The 19,981-nt window shown below is 34.3% G+C and overlaps 1 protein-coding gene across 7 annotated transcripts in view; it reads right to left on the bottom strand.

Moving 5' to 3' along the window:
* LOC105454032 (octopamine receptor beta-3R-like) overlaps positions 1 to 16,246 on the bottom strand; it is a 31,298-nt gene extending 15,052 nt beyond the window's left edge. The window contains exons 1-4 of one of the 7 annotated variants that reach the window (XM_011696357.1): positions 14,420 to 14,443; positions 14,000 to 14,230; positions 7,326 to 8,305; positions 4,288 to 4,594 (exon numbers count right to left, since the gene is read on the bottom strand). In XM_011696357.1, the coding sequence (XP_011694659.1) occupies positions 4,288 to 4,594; positions 7,326 to 7,922 (904 nt within the window). In that variant the 5' untranslated portion in view covers positions 7,923 to 8,305; positions 14,000 to 14,230; positions 14,420 to 14,443. Of the gene's footprint in view, positions 1 to 4,287; positions 4,595 to 7,325; positions 8,309 to 13,938; positions 13,978 to 13,999; positions 14,339 to 14,419; positions 14,445 to 16,222 lie in introns of those variants that run through there. The other 6 variants (XM_011696362.1, XM_011696361.1, XM_011696358.1 and 3 more) reach the window with 6 other exon arrangements.
* Between the last annotated feature and the right edge of the window lie 3,735 nt (positions 16,247 to 19,981).

Consider the following 19,981-nt stretch of genomic DNA (forward strand, 5'->3'; position numbering starts at 1 on the left):
TTTAAAAAAAGAAAAAATTTTACATAATGGCCAAGTTTTTGCTTTACTATGATTCTATTGATCATTTTAATAACTTTAAGTTTGTTTTACAAAACTTAAAGTTATTTGGAAAGACAATGGCATTAAACTTTTGCTGCATAATTCTGAATAATTTAAACGATTTATTAAAAAAATATTTTTCTGGTTTGGAATAAAATATTTTTGTCTCTACTCTCTATGTCTAATCAAATACTTGACAATTTGTATGATCTCATATTTGTTTTTGGACAACTTTTATTTGTTAAAATAATATTTTTGGTTTAGATAAGATGTACCTAATGTACGATACACTTGTATATACTTAGCGTAATTTTTTTTTAATGAGTAGTTTAGTATCTCGATAACTATTGCGAAGATCGCAAAATGGTACAGGATTTTTTTGTTCAGTTTGGTCCACATTATCTCCCCACAAGCGCTGTACCATTGAGTACGAAACACCCTGTAAAATAGAATTCACTTAAAATTATTTTAAAAAAGTTATACTTTTACAAATTATATTTTTATTTTACATTTGAATTCACATATGTACAGCACGATGTGCAAAATTCTAATCCAAACGTAATCTGTATAGCGTCTGCGAATCGCGACATGGTTGTGAAATCATTTCGATGAAACAATGTCTACCGTGATTCGCATTCACAGCGCGTACACACGTTATATCTACGTATAAATTAATTGCAATTTGCCGTAACCAGATTGCCTGTAAGCTGGCAGTTGTATGGCCACAATATTCCTCCATAGAAGATATTGCAACCAGAGTAATTGACACTTCCGTATCTTGCTTGCGAAATAATATTCTTCCGGCGAGATGAAATATGGAAGTATTAATCGTGGCCGCCACAGGTGTCAAATATTTTTGTTATTATGTTTTATAAATTTTACAAACGACGTCAATTTTAGCCGTGCTTTTATAAACGATTACAAAGTTTCAACAAACATGAAAAAAAAAAAGAGGGAGAGAGAGAGAGATGGGGGAGGGAGAGAAAGGAAAAAAGGAAAAGGGCTGCTGAATAACGAAAATCCTGCGGCAAAATCGTACAATATATTTCAAAATATTTCTCTCTTGATATTGCAATGTATTTTGATCCGTTTGCATGCTGATATTCAAACTTTCATGTTTCTTTGTTTTTGAATTAAAAAAAAAAAACTCACAAGTTTGCAAATAACTAACATTTTTATTTATAAAAACGAGTAATATGCTGTAAAAGATGCACATAGGAATAAGCCGACAATTATGGTTGCGATTCTCCACTGACACTCCATTTACATTTTACGTTTCTATTAAAAAAAATTTTTTAAAAAGATATTGAATAGTTAAATTTATTTAATTCAATATTAGCGAATTGCTATCTTTAAAAATGATTTGAAATACCAAGCAAAAAGACACCAATGTATTTTTATAAATTTTAATTTGTACGCTTTTATTCTTATTATTATGATAAATGATATTATTTTCATATAAATAATTTCGTATTCGTATCAATTATTACGTTAGTTAGTATAGAAGGGTAGTGAATTTGATACGCTAACGTTATTATCATTCATACGAATTCAGCATTATTTGGTATGTATGGTATGGTTACGCGCAATTTTATCGTGTATTATTGGGTAATTTTATTTTATTTATTTACAGTCAGGTCTACATTACACACACGCAAACATGAAGAATGCACATCATACGCAGTTATTCTACACGTATTATACGACGTTATCGACGCCCGCGCGCCACGTAGAATATAATGTATGATGCATTGCTAGATGATCTATTACTAGATTATATGATCTATTACTAGACGTGTTTACTTGGCTCGCAGACGATGAACAGGGGAACTATGCTACTCTATGGATTACGTATCAAAATTAGAAACATGACTTCCTGATGTTATTTTCATGTGCAGAGCGATGGGACGCTGGCTATGTGAGCTAAAGAGAAAGAGAGGAGAGAGAGAGAGAGAGAGGAAGAGAGAGAGGATGATGATATCGTTATTTATTTAGCGCTTTAGAAAAAAGTTTGCTCCCGAACGCAGAGAGAGAGAAAGAGAAAGAAAGAGAGAGAGAGAGAGAGAGAGAGAGAGAAATCATCACAAGATTTCAAATACGCCACCGATTTGAGGATATGAGGGAACTGCTGTGAGATGCAGCATCGTCCCATGATATTAAAGCATACGCGAAATCGATCGATTCGTCTCCGCGTCTAGCAAAAAACACATTTTTATCGAAAGCAATTCACCGCAATTCTTGTTTCGTGGGCGTGCGAAATGCGAAGTGTATTTGCAAAAAATCCGCAGGGAACGAGAATTCTCTCTCTCGTACTTTCTCTCTCTCTCTCTTTCTCTCTCTCTCTCTCTCTCTCTCTCTCTCTCCTTCATCAGATAAAGCGCTACGGGAAGTGCACAGGAATTTTTACCTTCCTTTTGCATAGAACCGTCGTCACTCTCACGAAGCAGGGAAAATAATATCCGCAAAATCCGCCGCGACGTGCATTTCAAATAGAATACTTCTCGAGCGTCATCGCAAATCGCGTCAGTCACAATATCGAGACGTTACTGTAATGCGTATATAATAACGATATAGATATTTAATTCGCGCCGACGCTAAACGCATTTGTAGATGTAATCGCTTTCTAATGCCGAACGGATGCCGTTTATCGTTTAGCATTTATATCATAATGACAGGCTTCAGTCGATACGTTTGTTTCGTTCGGGATACGTTCGCGGAACAAAATCTGCGAATTAAACGGCTTTCTGCGAAACTTTCATTAAAAATAGACTTCGGATTTGTCGGAGAATCTGTGATTGAAAGCCAGTCTGTCAAAGCCTGACGTTATTAAGAACTTCTCATTCTGAAAGACATCGACGTTCTGTATATTACATTCATTTGTTATGCAATTTTCAATATTTGTTGTATTTCAAAATCAGATCGTAGCAATTGCAGAATTGCTCGTTTATCGAAATTTTTAGCTATTTACGGTTAAAAGGATTAATGGAACGCTTTCCGAGTCTCATATGTATACATACACGCGTTTATATACCTTTGTACGTTATTGTTAAATTTAGTTTGGTATATAAAACGATGCTTTTAATCAAATGTGAAAATGAATTCTTCGCTGATTGCGTGTAGCGCGCAATTTGTACTTTATTCATTACAAAATTTCAATATAAAAGCATTCTATTATTTTTTTATAGTCTTAATTTTTAACAATACGCATGCAATTCTGTTCATAAAAATGTCTTCAAATAAAACTAAAAATAAATTATTCAGGTAAAAGGAACCGTTTGAATTATTGGAACGTTTTATTTTTTTTCATACGGTTTAAACGTTTTAAATATTACAAAAAATTTCAATAACGATAATTTTTAAATTCTTTGGCTTTAGGTTCTGCCCTTTTAAATATGAACATAGAAAATTGCAAGCTTATACATATAATGTATATAAATTCTTGTTACATTACTATCTGCATTGTAATTGAAATTAAAATTTTCTATCAAAAAAAGGAAAAAAAATATTAAAAATTTAGATGGATAATTTTCTCGATTGAACCTTTAAAACTGTTCTTTAAATTCAAGAAAAAGATACAAAAAAAATGAAAAGTGATACGAATTTTTTACTCTGTGCAGTAAAGAGGGGGAGGGGGGAGGGAGAAGAAAGAGAGAGAGAGAGGGACAGAGAAAGAGAGAAAAGTGTAATTCACATGTCGTTAGAATTTTATGAATGTTCTTTGTGTCGTTAAAACGGCCGACATAATGAACGTTCCGTCGTGCATTTTTGCGCTGCGTGTCATTTGCCACGAAATCCGAGCGAAATTTCTCCTCGGATCGATGATTACACGGTTGGTTTCGACGTATCAAGCGTAGCGAGAAAAAGGCGAGTGGCCGCGGGCGAAAGTAATAATCTTCGCTTTGTGCACGTCGACTGGAACATGCATTAAGGCCTTTTGACGAGAGACGACTGATGGAAGGGAAACGCAATTGAATTCGCCACCGCTCAATTTCACCGATAATTGAGGGACACCATTCTCGCTCCGATGCTTTCCGTGCACTTGATTCACGAGGTTTCACGCCCTCCCTCCCTCTCCCCCCGCCCCGCCCCACCAAATTTTCAGGATTTTCTTCGTTTTTAGCATTTTTATATTATTTTACTTTTTACTTTTACCTTACTTTATCCTTCCCTCCTATTTTATTTCAACTTTTTTGTTTTATTTCGGTTTCTTTTTTTCCACACTCGCCCCCGGTTCGTTCTCGCACTCACCGTTCTCGACGTTGAGCTCCGCCGCTGAGGCTCTGTAAGAGAGCGGTCTTCCGTAATCGCTGGCGTCGCTTGGATGGAGCAGCAGCTGATGCGACGTTCTAGAATGGTGTCTGGAACCGCCGGAGGAGCGACGCACGTGAACGTTGTTCAACACCGTGCTACTGGACGCCCTACTGAGGGCCGCTCTCTGTCTGACCGCCTCCTTGTAAATCTTGCAGTACATGATGATCATCACGACACCCGGGATCCAGAAGGACACGCAGGAACTGATCACCGCGTACAGCCGGTTCACCACGAACGAGCAACTCTGAGATCGTAGAAGCGAGAGCGCTTTCAGTCGCACGAAACGCGTAGGGTTATCGTGAAAATTCTCTCCTTGCCCCCCCCCCCCACAAGTTATAAATTCGTTCAGAATGAGTATTTGTACAAAATAATACGTAAGAGACTTTTAAATAATTTTTCAAAGCGTAAAAAATGTTTTTTTAATTCTGTATGAATTTGCAATTCGATTTTATGAATTATATGTAAATAGCCCAGGAAAATCGGTTTTTAAAATGTGTTAAAAATGGAGAAGCAAAAGATTCGACATGCGATGCGATATTCATGAATGTAGGATTAAATGAATCGAAAAGATGAATAAACCGTCATTATTTTAACGTTCTTTTAATAGCCGCTTTAATAATAGTTATCTTGTGAGTAAAATTGAAGGATAAATCGTGTGAATATTAAAAAGTCGCTAAAATAAGCCATTAAAGTTACAAAAATTCAAAGATGCTATTTATAATGAAATTTAAGGGGATGCTCTCTTCCATCTCCCATCTTCGTGTATATCAGGTTTCATTTTCTCTATTTAAAATTCTCAAATTTCTTTTCTTTCCCTCATTAACAGAGAATGTGGTGCCATACCTGATTTATTACTACAACGCCAGCGCTAACAAATTGCTTTTTGCCAACGTAACACGAGATAATTTACGCTAATTACACGATTAATTACAGACAAAACTATAGCATCCGTTTTATATGCATTTTAAACATAATTATTGGCCTTTGTATCTAATTGACTTTGAAAAGGCAACGTGGTATTAGCGAGATACAAATTATGATGCGAAATTAATTTCGCTATAATTAAGGGATTGATACACACTGGAAGTAATACAGTTTTCGCGACGACTGAGATTACGAAGGCTCATTTATTGAAAATATATTAATCGAAGGAAAGATAAATACTGCAATTAATCTAATGCTACTCTCTGACAACCCATTAAATCTTAAGTTGATAAGGGGCATTGTAAGCCACCTAAGAAAATATTAATTATTATAAGAAAAATATTAATTGTGGTGATCAACTGATGTCATTATTGTGATTGATACAGCATTTATATAGTTCAATTAATTAAGGGCATGAGAGACATTAATTTGATAAATGCAGTGATTAATCTGATTCTATTTTTGAAGATCAATTAAATTCAGTAATTACTACGAGAGAAAGAACGTCGTAAGTAACTGTGACGGTTAAGAAAAGCGTTAATAAATGAGTATTATCGCTGGCAGTTTCCCGACGAGCTCCGTCTATTAAAAGTCAATAGTTCACACAAGACTAACGTGTACGTAATAGTAGATATAAATAAAATCGTTTATAATATCGCAATTTGTATCTCTGCTAAAGGCAACAAAATTATACAGTGGAGATATCAACGATGCCAATCACATGTCGAGGTCAATATTTTCGCGATAGATAACGTATCCTTTCATTTTCCGGCAAAAATTATATGCTTGTATTTTCTATTTTGTTTTGCTATTTCGATTATTTATTATTTAAATAATTTCACAAAATAACTTGTAAATTTTTTGTAAACAAATTGTGTATGCTTAATTTTTTTGATAAATTATGTAACACTATTTTCTTCTATGTAAAATCTATATGATAATATATTTATACTGATAATATATATATTTATACTGCAAACACAAACGTATCATTGGAACGAAAATAGAATATTCCTGAGTGAAGAATTTTTCGAGAAGTATTGATTACTTTTTTCTGAGATATTGATCTATCTGGGTTATCTGTTTTCTAGATATAATAGACGTTGTTACAAGTATGGATTGAGCATTATAGTCGACAGGCAATGCCATCGGAAAAATGACAAATAAAGTAACAACATGACATGGGAAGACAATAGGAGCTGCAGAGGGATATCGAAATGAGGAATCGTTTTTTGATACAATCTATGAGAGATAAGCAGAGAATAAAACGCTTCGATAAGCGAAGCTTGAAAGAATTCCGAAACAATGTATTGATTCGCTCTGAGATTGGATGATATCAAAATATTATTTTGTTAATTTAAAATTTCGTGGCAATAAACACAAAAATGATATCCCTTGCTATTTTTGATGATAAAAATAATATTGAAATTTATATTTTCAATGTTAAATCCATGCGAGATTTTCTATATGGAAATCTTAATAGCACATATATGTATAAATTTTTAATCTTGCGAAAAGTTTTGCAATACACAATCTCCACTTTTAAATATGGATTTAAGATGCTTTAAAAAAATTTAATTGCTTTAAGTTCTTCGACTGTCTTGCTTGTCCTTTCTTGAAAGTCTTGTTAAAATAAAATATTAATCATAATGTACTTGTGAGATACATTTTATGCATAATTTAGAATAATTATAGTTTTATGATTATCTACATTAATTTGGAAAATTGATCTTGAACTGATCAACAGTAGATTATAAATAAAAGAATGATCAAAAATATGAGATTAAAAAATATGAGTGAAACAGTTGTGTAACTATAAATTAAATTATAATGTGATGGTGTATTATACTGGGGCAAAGAGAAAATTATATCAAATTAAATCTCTTACATCTCATGAATACATTACATCCATGAAATAAATATATCTCTTAAATCTCGCTTAATTTTTGCGTTCGTAAATCAAAGGAATAATTCCTAAAATTTTAGATTTTTGTATTCTTGAATTTTTGAATCTACAAATTCGTAAATCGAAGCAATGTCGGCTAATCTACCTGCGGATTCTTCCGACGGTAATCCAGGTGTTGCTGCGTGGTGTACCAGCCCATAAAGATAGGTATAAAGCTAATCAGGGCCGGCAGAGACCAAGCACTACTCAGCATGGCAGTAACTGTTACAGTCCTCATAATGGCCGGGTACTCGAGCGGTCGGACTATCGCGTAATACCTATCGACGCTGATGCAACAAAGATGAAGGATGCTGGCGGTGCTGAAATAAACGTCCATCGAGTTCCACACGTCGCACATAATACTTCCCAGCAGCCATTTACCGCCGGAAAGCTCGACGGAAGCGTTGAACGTCATGGCGCACACCGCCACCAGGAGATCCGCCATTGCCAAGGAAACCACATAGCGATTGGTGGGCACCCGTAGCTTCCGGTGCCTTCTGACGCTGGCGATCACCAGAGCATTGCCTAACAACGCGGTGACGATGATGCTGATCATTATCACGCCCTTAAGGGCGACTAGAGTGATGTTTCTTGACTCGGCAATGCTCAGGTTGTTTCGAAGAAGGGAACCCTCGATGCTCGAGGAAAAATTGATCTTGAGCGTTGGGTAGACCTCCTCATCCGGAGGCTCACTGAATTCCATCCCAAACCGAAAGTCGCAATATCATATTAAATGTTCATCTATCAAGATCCATCGACATGTTCGTCGATTTTTACAACCGTTTCTGGGTCATGGCGCTAAGGATGGCGATTTAAGTATCTCATTTTTGAGACGAGTCAGATCTTCACATTGTACACGAAAGTATCACTTTCATCATTTTTCAAATCCAAACTATCTATCCACTGCAGTCCAAGTTTTCCAGTTCACAATCACTTTCCATAATAACAGTGATTTACACTCAAGTGGCGACTTAATTTCGTTTTATTTTTGTTTAAAGCAAATCTCTATAATTCTTACATTGTTCGTGAAAATCGTTGCACTTTGTAAATTTGATCGTTGATTGTTTGTTCGATTATAAGCATTATCTGCTTTTAAAGAAAGAGAAATATTAACTGATTAAAAAATGAGCCAATTCTTTATTTAAAAAAAAAATTGATATAAAATGCGAGAATATTTATATTAGAATGTGAGTAAAAATTGTCGTAGAATCAAAAAATGTCATGCTTTAAAAAATAAAATAATTAAATGAAGCATTGCAATTTAATTAGAAAAATTAATGAAAAAATATTCACATCAGTAAACAACGTCATAAATATGTTTGGAACATTAGACAATTTAATTAAAATAAGTATACGTTTAAATAAAGCACTTTGAATTAAATTCCTGAGATTAAATGAAAAATATCTAACTTCTGTTTAATTATTTTTATCTTTAATTATTCTTTTTGTACGTGATAATGATAAATGTGCCGGTTACTTTATCGCAATGTTACGAGAAACAAGAAATAAGACAATAAATCCAGCGTAGATACGGATATAATGGCGGTTTTTTAAACGACAACTTTCCTTTTCTTTTTCGTTCCCCAGTTACCGATCGTGATGGCGAACATCAACAAAATTACAATCGCACTGGCCGTTATGTATGCCTGTTTTGTAGCCGCGAGTATTATCTGTAAATACGTCTGACTGTATTATTAACGACGAGCCACGAAAACGTCTCATCAACGATTTCTCCTTCGCTTTCGTGGAACCGCCGCGTTTTATATTCATATGATCGCACACGTATATAATTTAAGGCCTTCCAACTCTTTTTAGTGACGGATTGACGAATCGAGTATGAACGGTTAAAAATGCATGAATGTAAAGTCCCATTACTGACACATTTACAGATAATTATGATAGATTTTCTCATTAATTCCACTTTCGTCGATACGTTGATGCCTGATTTCGATTAAAATAAATTTATCGATCTATATAGTTTTGCTCTTCGGTTAGTTTTTATTGTATTCTAAAATTAATACTTATACTAATTTTTTATGTCCAATTTTAATTAATATTTAATATTAATGTAGATTTTTATATGTTCTCTTCAATATTCCATCTTAATTATTTCTGAACTATTTTTTATTGATTTGAATTGAGATATTTAATAATATCTCAATTATTAGTATTTAATTATAGCTAGAATTCTTTTCTTAATTAATACATTTGATATAAATATTAAAACTTGTAAGAAAAAAGTTTAGATACATTCTTTTGAATCTTACTTTATTTATAGAGACACAATGACATCCGTCATAACAACTTAATTTTGTCGCAAAGTTACTTATCTACGATTAATTAGATAATAAGATAATCCATCAAAATTTTGCTCAAAATTTGGAAGGCGACAGTTTCCAACTGCCGACAGTTTATTAATATTTATAGCGAAATTCGCGCAGACATCGACCTATCAGTGTAACTTTCCTCGCGCGAAACTTCCTTCCCGGTATCGGAAAGACAACTCGAGCGAAACTACAGGGAGATTCCCTGGGTAATTGCTGCAATTTTGGAAGCTCGATTTATCCTAATCATATGATCGTAATCGCGATCACATCTTGATGGTGCCACGAAACTAAATCTCTCCTAATAGTTATATATTATTAATAAAGTAGAAAACTAAAGAAATAAGAAAGAAACAAGTAATAGTACGCTATGTAATTTTTTTTCTTTCGTTATTTTTTTACACGTTTATATATTTAATATTTTTCTATTGAAAGTAATGATAAATATATGGCAACTGATAAACAATGTTATTTTCGTAAAGATGCGAGCTTTGTTATTTTCTATATGTTGCAAAGATTAAGATATCTCGGAGGGAAAAAGAAAGTGTCTCATATTAATTTTGCAAACGGCACGGAGGCAAATTTACATCTCGTTTTTGTTAATAAAGCTATTTCCATTACGGTGATACTTCTTCAAATTTTAATAATGATACACACGAGCGTGTATAATAGATGTAGATCACTTATGTTGGAAGTGGTTGAAATTTCGAATATAAAATACAAGTACATAATCTATTTTGACGTGAGTTTCTCAAGACGCACCTTATGTATACCGCTTTTTTTTCATTATGCGAGAGCTTATAAAATTTTCGCGAACCCCTCGCATAAAAAATCTTGCCTCTGACGAGAATTTAACGTGAAAATTAACGAGAAAATATTTGTCTCTTACTTTACATTCATAATTCTGAATGACGCACGAATTAATTTTATAATTTTATGTAAAAACAAAAAATTTTTTGTAAAAGACATACGTTTTAGAATTCCAAAAATAAGCTTATATAATCCGAGAGATAATTATCTAGAGTGCTATAAAATCTTACATGTAATGTATGTGCGGGAATTATATTACATTATATATAGAAATTTATTACATATGACTTTTGCGACGTTTACATGAAGATCTCTGTATAAATTTTATATGAAGAAAGTGACATGAGATTTCTCGCATTGCAAGATCCTAAAATTGTAGTTTTCTGAGTTGGTGGACAAATTGGGCCTCGTTTCCTTGCCACGAGATGATATCTCAAGTTTCGCGGTAACTCTAGGGAGTGATATTTCCTTATTAAGCGTTAAATATTAATAACCGCAGCCTTCGCGGATGTTTGGCCTCCTCCGGGCGGTTGAAACGCGGACGGTAAGGCAACCGAGAAGGGGTCAGGGTAAGGAGAAGTTGACAGTAGAACAAGTTCAAGAGAGGCCTGGATTTACATACTGCAATATTCATAGAGATGGCTCTAGCTTTAGCCCATTAGCAATTACGCGCTATATGTATGAGTGTACGTACACATACTCAGTATTGCTTTTATTGTCAAATAATGCGACGAAAGAGTTAACGATAATTCAGTTATCGAAAATAGACGAAATTGAAATAGAATTTGGAAGAAAATGATAAAACGACAGACAGAAAAAGATTGATGATTCTCGATTTTTCAATTCACGATGTCAAACATTCTGGAATAAATCACTAAATTCATTGGCGTTATTTCATTATTGCTGAATCCATTGAATTCATAAAATAAAATTATTTTACAAATAATTTTGCAAATAAAATTTATTTTATTTTAAAGATTCATAAAATTGTATTAATGTATTTATAAATTAATTGTAACTTTAGCTATAACTTCATTAATTAATTTATTATTAATTTATTATATTCTTTTTATGTTAAAAATTATTATATTCTACATACAAATGATAAAAAAATAACGTTCAGTTTTCTTTTCAGCTTTATTTGTTGAGTATTTAAAAATATATTTTACTTTTTAATTAAACATTCAAGACCTTCCTTATTTTATATTTTACTAGAAATAACAATTTTATCTCCTTTCTAGTCAAAATATCATATATTTTTATTAAATATTATGTTGTCATTCTTTACTTCTAATCGCAATTGTCATAATTCCCTTGCGATATTTTCTACTTGAGCTATTCAATATATACCGACTTTGAATTAACCTTTCGATTGGCGAATTGATTCTTTTGTCCTCCACGCCTTCGCATCTGCGAGAATATGGAAGCAAATAGAGTTTTGAAAGATCGACGGACACACATTCGCGCTCTGCACGTCAATATGTGTCAATGGATCCCTCCTCTCTCTTGAAATTAAAATTTAAAAAATGTCGACGTATGTCATCGGCGATTCAATCGATGCGTGCATGTTTCCCGGTTGACAATTTATTTCTGTGAAGGATGTATGTCATTGTGAAATGTCAGATTACGTAATTTTAAAATGAATTATTTTCGCGGAACGGAATTGGGAAGCGAGCAATTGTGAATTTTAATAATTCTGTGTCATTAATTGTCGATTAGCAGATTCACAATTAATTTTATATTTCTGTGAATTATATCCTGTACGTAACTATGTATATATGAACTTACACGGCTAGATTTCTCATAGAATTTCCTTTTTCTCTATACGTATAATTTATATTTAGCGAGATATAATTTCTGTTTGTTATTTTAAAAAATTTATGGATTTTAAATTGCGCGTATGTGCGTTTTTAAATTTACAGCATTTGATAGAGAAAGAGGTTTTTCCTCCGTTTATAATATAAATGGATCATATTCTAGAAATTGAGAATAAAAGAAAAGCCGAGCGCGTCCTGAGAAAATGTCGGAATTCGCAGAACAGATTTAATATTGCGAGAACAGAATTAATCGTCTTCGTAAGGAATGAATAATGAGAATGCTTATGTGATTTCCGGTTTACAACCGTATTAAATGACACTGAGAGCCTTGTACATCAGTAATACTGAAATGCGAAGCTGTCAGTTTGAGTGCCAATTCGTCTAAAACGTAAATAGGAATGACGATTGAACTGCGGCCAACGCGTTTTACGCATGAGAAATCGAAAAGTTCGTTCTCGAATTATCAAAAGTGCAATTTTAGAAATATATGGAGACAAAAGGCAGAAAGAAAGAATTCATACAATGAAGATATTTTTGAAAAATATAAAAAGTATAAAAAATACATTTTATGTATACAATATGAAAAAACATAAATTTTAAAATAAAGTATACAAATATTTACTGTCAAGTTACTAAAATTAATATTGAAAATAATAATCAAATGTCAATGAAATAATAATTGGTCAATACGAAGAAAATTAACGCGTGTTAAGTTTTTCGTTATCGTTATAATATTATTAAGTATAATCTCGGATATTCCAATCAAAATTTTAAAGTACACTCCTCAAAAGTTCCAAAGGATTAGTTCCGAAGGATTAAGCTTATTTCACGGTGAGAATTAAAATTTTCGTAAAACTGTCATAGTTTATCGTAGAAGTTTCGGACGTTAATCGCTGGGATATAACTGTATCCCGGTTAAAATCCTGAAGATTAAGTTTATTTCAACGCCACTGCGACGAAAAAAAAGGTGAAGACTATCGTTGAATTGGCAACCTTGAGAAGAGAAAAAACCCCGGCGGATCACCACGCGCTATTTTATCCGTTCACCCCATCTATTTTCTCTCCGTTTCGGAGAGAACGCGGAGAAATTAAAAGCGCGTCTCTACGTCTAGACGCTGCACGGAGTAACCGCGACCAAGGACGCCGCGGGAGGCGCAAGCGCCTCCGCGGCAACGCTTTAATATTTCTGGCCAAGGAGGAATATGGTTCACGATAAGCGTTATCGATATCGCGTTACCGATTCGCTCTGAATTGTTTCAAAACGGTGAAGGGCAATTAAACTTCGAAACTCTTTCACTTTCTGTCACCATTCAGAAAATAAACCACGTCCTTTGAATTAAACCACCCTTATGAGAACGATACTCTTCACATTTAGCGCGCTTCGCAACGGAACGCCAATCTTCGCACTCGCGGTCTCTCGATGCGATCTAGGATCGATTCCGCCAACGTCAGTTAGCGCTATTCGTAGTCAACGGGATATTATTATTATTGATTATGCCAGAGTACCAGTATTGCCGCTTAACTGCGACACTTTAGCTGCGTATATACATCTAGCATGGGACAAGCAAGTCTTTGTAAAAACAAATAAAATATTAATTGTAACTGGGATTAATTGTAACTTGATTAAATTTTAAATAATTCAGACGTCGAAATGGTTAAAGAAAAGATTTGATAAAAAATGTTGAATATCTAAGGCTTTTCGTCGTTAATTTATGACATTGTTTTATGATAATTAGTATGAAAACAATAAATTACAACGCAAAATTACGGTGCAAATAAATTAAGATTGAATCTTCCTCCGTTTAAAACTTTTTTTATCCGTTTATTACTTTTTTTTTCTACTGAGCACTACTGAATATCACTTATGCCGAATACTACTATCGTTAAGCGTTACTACTTGAGTTTGTAATCTCGATTGAATTTCAGTACGTTTAGGTACAAGTTGAGTATTTTTCTAAAAGTCTTCCGTAAATAACAGGGCAGCGATAGGTTTATCAACCACTGTTTTTTCAGAGGTTTAAACTGCACTCTTAGTTAGTGGAACGTTGGCAGGACCGGTCCTAGAACATCGGTGTTTCACTCTAATCCGCGACATGCTGTCGGATCGATCTTTCGCGGGCAAGGTCGCGACGAGACCGTCGTCGTCCCCGTTGTTGTCGTCGTCGTCGTCGTCGTCGTCGTCGGCGGCGGCGGCGGCGGCGGCGACGATCTCGAGCGGTGGCGAGTAGTAACGCCTTGACGGATCGTACATGTTCGGACGACGCCGGTAGACTGAGCGTCGCGACGTTCACCACGGCGCCGCGTTTCTCCCCCTCGGACTCTCTCGTTTTCTCTCTCTCTCTCTCTCTCTCTTTCTCTTTACCTCTCTCTTCCTTTCTCGCATAGTGCCGCCCTTCGTCGTGTGTTCCACGAATGCGTGAAGAAAGGGATACAAATGCGGGGGATATCGATAAGTTGACCTTTGATTCGAAGCATCCATATTTATCCAGACAAGATAAAGAAAAATATGAGATATATGCGCGAAATAACAATATAAGATATATATATATATATATATATATATATATGAGAAATTTTTACACAAGATCAATTTGACATACAAAATTCATAAGGTAACGCAACCGTAGAACGTCGCTTTGACGTTTGACTTCAACGCCCTCAGTCATTTATATAGATAAATATAAATTTTATATGAAAACATAAAGTACGATGATAATGTAATATAAGGTGAGTTTAAAAACAATATTTCACATAATTATCCCTCTTCACCATGCACACGCTAAATACGCTTTTTATTATGTAAAATATATACACTGGTATTTTTAAATAGGTTTTTTTTAAGCAATTAAATGCATGAATTAAAGTATGAATTAAATTTTTTCTTTCCCTTTTCGAAAAAGTGGAGAGGCTGTTTGCCCTATTCAGAGATACGCACAAACTTTAAAGATATGTAATTTTCTGTTATAATTTGAACTTGATTAATGCAATCAAATATATGAAAAAGGAAAAGTGCGTCGTGCAGGAAAACGCAAGTAAAACGAACGGATCTATTGTTTCGCAATCGCTAACGACTTCTCCGGACAATTCTATTGTTCGGATGATATAAGGTCGCATATATCCGGATTCTCATATAGCTCGGATATGCATAGAGATGCATTGTCTTGCGCCGTCCAAATATTTGCATACACGACATAACATGAGAACACGAGAAGGGTGCAGTCGCTGATGCTAATTATAATATGGAAAGCGGGCGGTCTGCTAAGAAATGTATAGCTCGTGAATCTTATTTTTACCACGAGTGCACCTAGCAGTCCGTCGCTTTGGATTGCGCGTAAATGCAGTTTCAAATATAAATAATAACGGTGCACTAATAAAGTTAAGCTCTTCAAAAGAGAAGAGAGAAAGTATTGTTCGAAAAAACTTAACGTAAGTAGCTTGAAGATCTCTCAGTAAATTACTTGCGCAGTGAATGCGCAGAAGCATGACGATTGAGGAAACCTTGATCCGCGAGATCTCGAGAAAAGAAATGACGTTTTATTGCCGCAACCTTAGCGGCGTATTATACTAATTTGTCTCAATAACTGCACATGCTCGCTAACAATTCAGCCTCAATCGATGCCGTATTTCGCAACTCTTGTATCGCCGCCGTATACCGTGCCGTATACCGCGCTAAAAAGAAGCTGAGAACAAAAGTTTATGAACATCACGTTTATCTGCAAAACACACACGAGGGCACAACAAAACATTCATTAATAAAATGTTTCTCCCGTCAATACATATGTATATCTGCTGAATTGATTGTCTGAAAGAGAAAATATATATAATAAGGCTGTTGCAGTATTAATACTGGAAGAAGTGTTACATATTATGCTCTCGGAGAACCAATGTTACGAATTATTAATGCATTATATTCTGTATATGTTATAATCATACAATTAATAAAGAGTACAGAAGATTTGACCTCCATGTAGAATTAATATCAAATTAAAAATTGCAAGAGAAAGAGAGAGAGAGAGAGAAAGAAAGAGAGAGGCAAAATTCTTCTTACGTACTACTGTTCGAGTTCGTATGCGTGAGATCGATCGGCTCGCGGGGCACGTAATAACGACGAGCGGCCTTCGCGCGAAAGCACCGAGGCCGCGCACGTGTTTCCCTTCGCGTTCGCGCCGCGATTTTGCTGTAACTACACGCTCTCGTTTTCTCGAAATCGCCTCTTCGAGGGTATCGCTTCCTCCTCGAGGGCGCGCGCTGCTCGAAAGGCGGCGATCACGCGAAAAGCAGGAGCGACCGCACGCAACGACGAGTGAGCCAGTTTCGTGTGCCTCTTCAAGGTCCCCTCGCGTCAAGATTCGAATTTAAATAAGGAGTTTAACGTGCGAAGTGCAATTTTGTTAAATCGATATGCGATAGAGCGTGAAATTTTTGAATTAATTCAATGAAACGATCTGACAATAAGTAAATTTTTTGAAAAAGTCATTCATATTCAGAGAAAAGCGGTAAGTGCGAGGCTTTATACTCCGATCGGCGAGAACGCCGGAAGATTACACCGACTCCTCGTATTTACCACTTCGTTCTAACTTCTTGCTCTCTGCAAAGATCTTACATCTGCGTAGTAAGTAAAAAGTTCCGATCCAATTCCGACGACCGCAACCGTAGAGGGCGAGAAGTTTTCTCGTGCCTCACGAACTACGCACGTTTTGAATGACTGCGAAAGAGCTTCACGCGAAATTATATGTCATAAATGTTATCTGCGACAAATATTCGGATCGTATATATATTAAGATCGGAGTCCTCCTTCTCGAGTTCTCTTCAAAGATGAGATATTTAGGACTAGCTATTCCTCGTCGAAAATTAAAACGGTCTTTTTCTCGATAAAATTTAATTGAACCATCCCCTATCTTTTGGCTTTTTTAACATTCATTCAATGTCTAAAAATACAGCTAAATTTAAAAAATTGAGATAAAATTAAATTTAAAAGAATTATTTAAAAAAAATTAAAATAAATGAAAGAAAACTAAAACTAAGTAATATATAAAATTTCGTAATAATTAACACTGAAAATGTAAGTGATTGAAAGACAATGAGCATCTACATACGATTAATTCGAGGAGAAGGGACTATATGTTTATATGATGTAATTTTTTAAATATTTGAAAACTGACCTTAATTAATGAATGAATTAAATTATTTTGAAAAAGTAATCTTTTGAATTATTTTCCTGAAGATGCGAGATGAAAGCTGACTTGGACACATGGCGCCGTAATTTACATTCGTTATCTGTTCTCCGATTGTGTGTGTGACTGCCTGGTTAGAACACTGTCGTTTTTCCAATACTGTCCACTTTTCACAGTCGGATCCTAAACCGGTGGTGACACGTGCCGTGTCCGTATTCCGTATCACGGAAATTGATTTTACCTTTTGTCCGATGAATCTTTTCATCTGTCTCAGGGGTAAAATTTTTTATGTCTATCTGATTTTCTTTTTGAAGAAAAAAAACTTAAATTTTATTTGAATAATTATAAGTATTAGTCGATATTGTTTCAGAATAATTTAGTATTTTTATCGTGTAGATATTTTGAATTTTTATTATACTGTATAAATAACATATATTGGGTAGGAAATACGGGGAAGGTCACTCCACGTATTAGTTTTATAAAATGTTTATTGTTACTGTGGCTTGTATAATACAGAAGAAAATATTTATACGAACTCGGACGCGTGAATAACTGTCGATATATGAGAAGACTCGGCTTCTCATACGTCTCGCGGTGGACTCATACGTCTCGATCTCTTACTTATGAGAGGGCTCGGCCTCACGATAACTTCGAGATCTCGTTTTTACATTTATACTTCGCTGTGAAAATCGTATCTATCTAAGCCCGTCGGGTCCCTTATATAGGGAAACTCTCGGTGAGCATGGGCCAATCATGAGTCATGCGAGAAACATGGGTTAATCCTGCCGCTTTCTCTTTTTTTTGTGCTAAAATAAACATGTCGAACGAGACGTCGGACGCGACGTCGTGCGACAATGCCGGCGCCGAACTCGGCTATTAAACCATTTATTCAAAGGATGCTTCCTTTATAGTTTGTCCGCCGTGTTTGCTTCCCGCTCGCTCGGCGGTGCGGGATGCGTAGTGGGCCCACTCGAATATACGCAATAACCATGTATGCAACATATATATTTCATATATTTTATACCTCACGAGAAATCATTGTCAGTGTTAAAATAATATTTTATAGGCCTGATAAGAAAGCTGGAAATAGTTAAATTCGATATACACGTTACCCACGAATCTACGATTTTAGATATCATTCCATGTTATCTAAAATTGTAGATTCGTGGGTAACGTGTATATCGAATATTTTATACCTCACGAGAAATCATTGTCAGTGTTAAAATAATATTTGATAGGCCTGATAAGAAAGCTAGAAATAGTTAAATTCGATATACACATTACCCACGAATCTACGATTTTAGATAACATATGGAATGATATCTAAAATCGTAGATTCGTGGGTAACGTGTATATCGAATTTAACTATTTCCAGCTTTCTTATAAGGCCTATAAAATATTATTTTAACACAGACAATGATTTCTCGTGAGGTATAAAATATTTGAAATATATACATTATTTATACAGTATAATGAAAATTCAAAATATCTACACGATAAAAATACTAAATTATTATACTTATCACGATTTTGAGTAGAAAATAAGGAAAATGTAATTAGTAATTCTGAATGATTAGTAATTAATCAATTACTGCCTATATTCTAGTTTACTTTCTACTGAGTCTCTTAGTAGGTCGCTAATATGATCTCATTTCAAAACCGAAGTTAATCCTCATACCAAAGTTGCATTTAAAACCGATATTTCAGCTATAATTGAAATTATAGCTGAAATATCGCTTGTTTTTATCATTCATTTACGATGTGATAATTAATAATTATAATTAAAGATAAAAGAACAAATATTCAAAAATGTAAGTAATTATATCAATAGAATGTAAATAAATTAACGAATATAAATATATCAATAAAATTGTAAATATGCATTATTAACTTCAAGAATAAATTTCAAAAATAGCTTATGTATCGATATAAAGTATTGAAGATCACAGATTTATTGGTAACAAAAAATTAATCTAACTTTTAACTACACCTCATAATTTCTTATCTGAGTTATATGCGTATTTCCTGGTAATAATCGGCTAGTCGTAGCTAGTCGGCTAGAGTATAAAAGCGGATGTATTAAGCGACAGTTAGAATACAACAATGGAAGTTCCAAAGTTCTTGTTCATCGCAGTGATTGTTATAGGCCTAAGCGGCTCGCTGACATGGGCTAATCCCTTGCCCGAAGCTCATCCTTTCGCTAACGCTGCGCCTGAAGCTGCGGCCGAAGCTGAACCTATTGCACCCATACTCGCTCTACTTCTTCTTGTAAGTTCAATATTACTTTGATTCAAAATTACTTTGATCTCACGTTGATGTAAAATATTGCTTTGTCCTAAACTAAAATTTAATTATTTGATATATTTCTTTTCTCTTTTAAGTCGGGCATGATGAGTTTACCATTTGTTCATCACGCCGCAACAAATGGTTAATTAAGAAGACAAATTAAGAAAGTATGCAATCGTGCTTCAATATGTCTGCTATATTATAAATAATTAATTGTATCAATGAAGTACGAATAAATAAATAAATGTGATAATTATAAATAATAATGTCAACATTTTATTCGATTTATTATCCAAATATATACCTAATTGTGTACATGAATATTCTTACATATAAATAGTTTTAATAGCT

Source organism: Wasmannia auropunctata, unplaced genomic scaffold (genome assembly GCF_000956235.1).
Source record: "Wasmannia auropunctata unplaced genomic scaffold, wasmannia.A_1.0 LD335989.1, whole genome shotgun sequence".
Taxonomy (NCBI): Eukaryota; Metazoa; Arthropoda; class Insecta; order Hymenoptera; family Formicidae; genus Wasmannia; species Wasmannia auropunctata.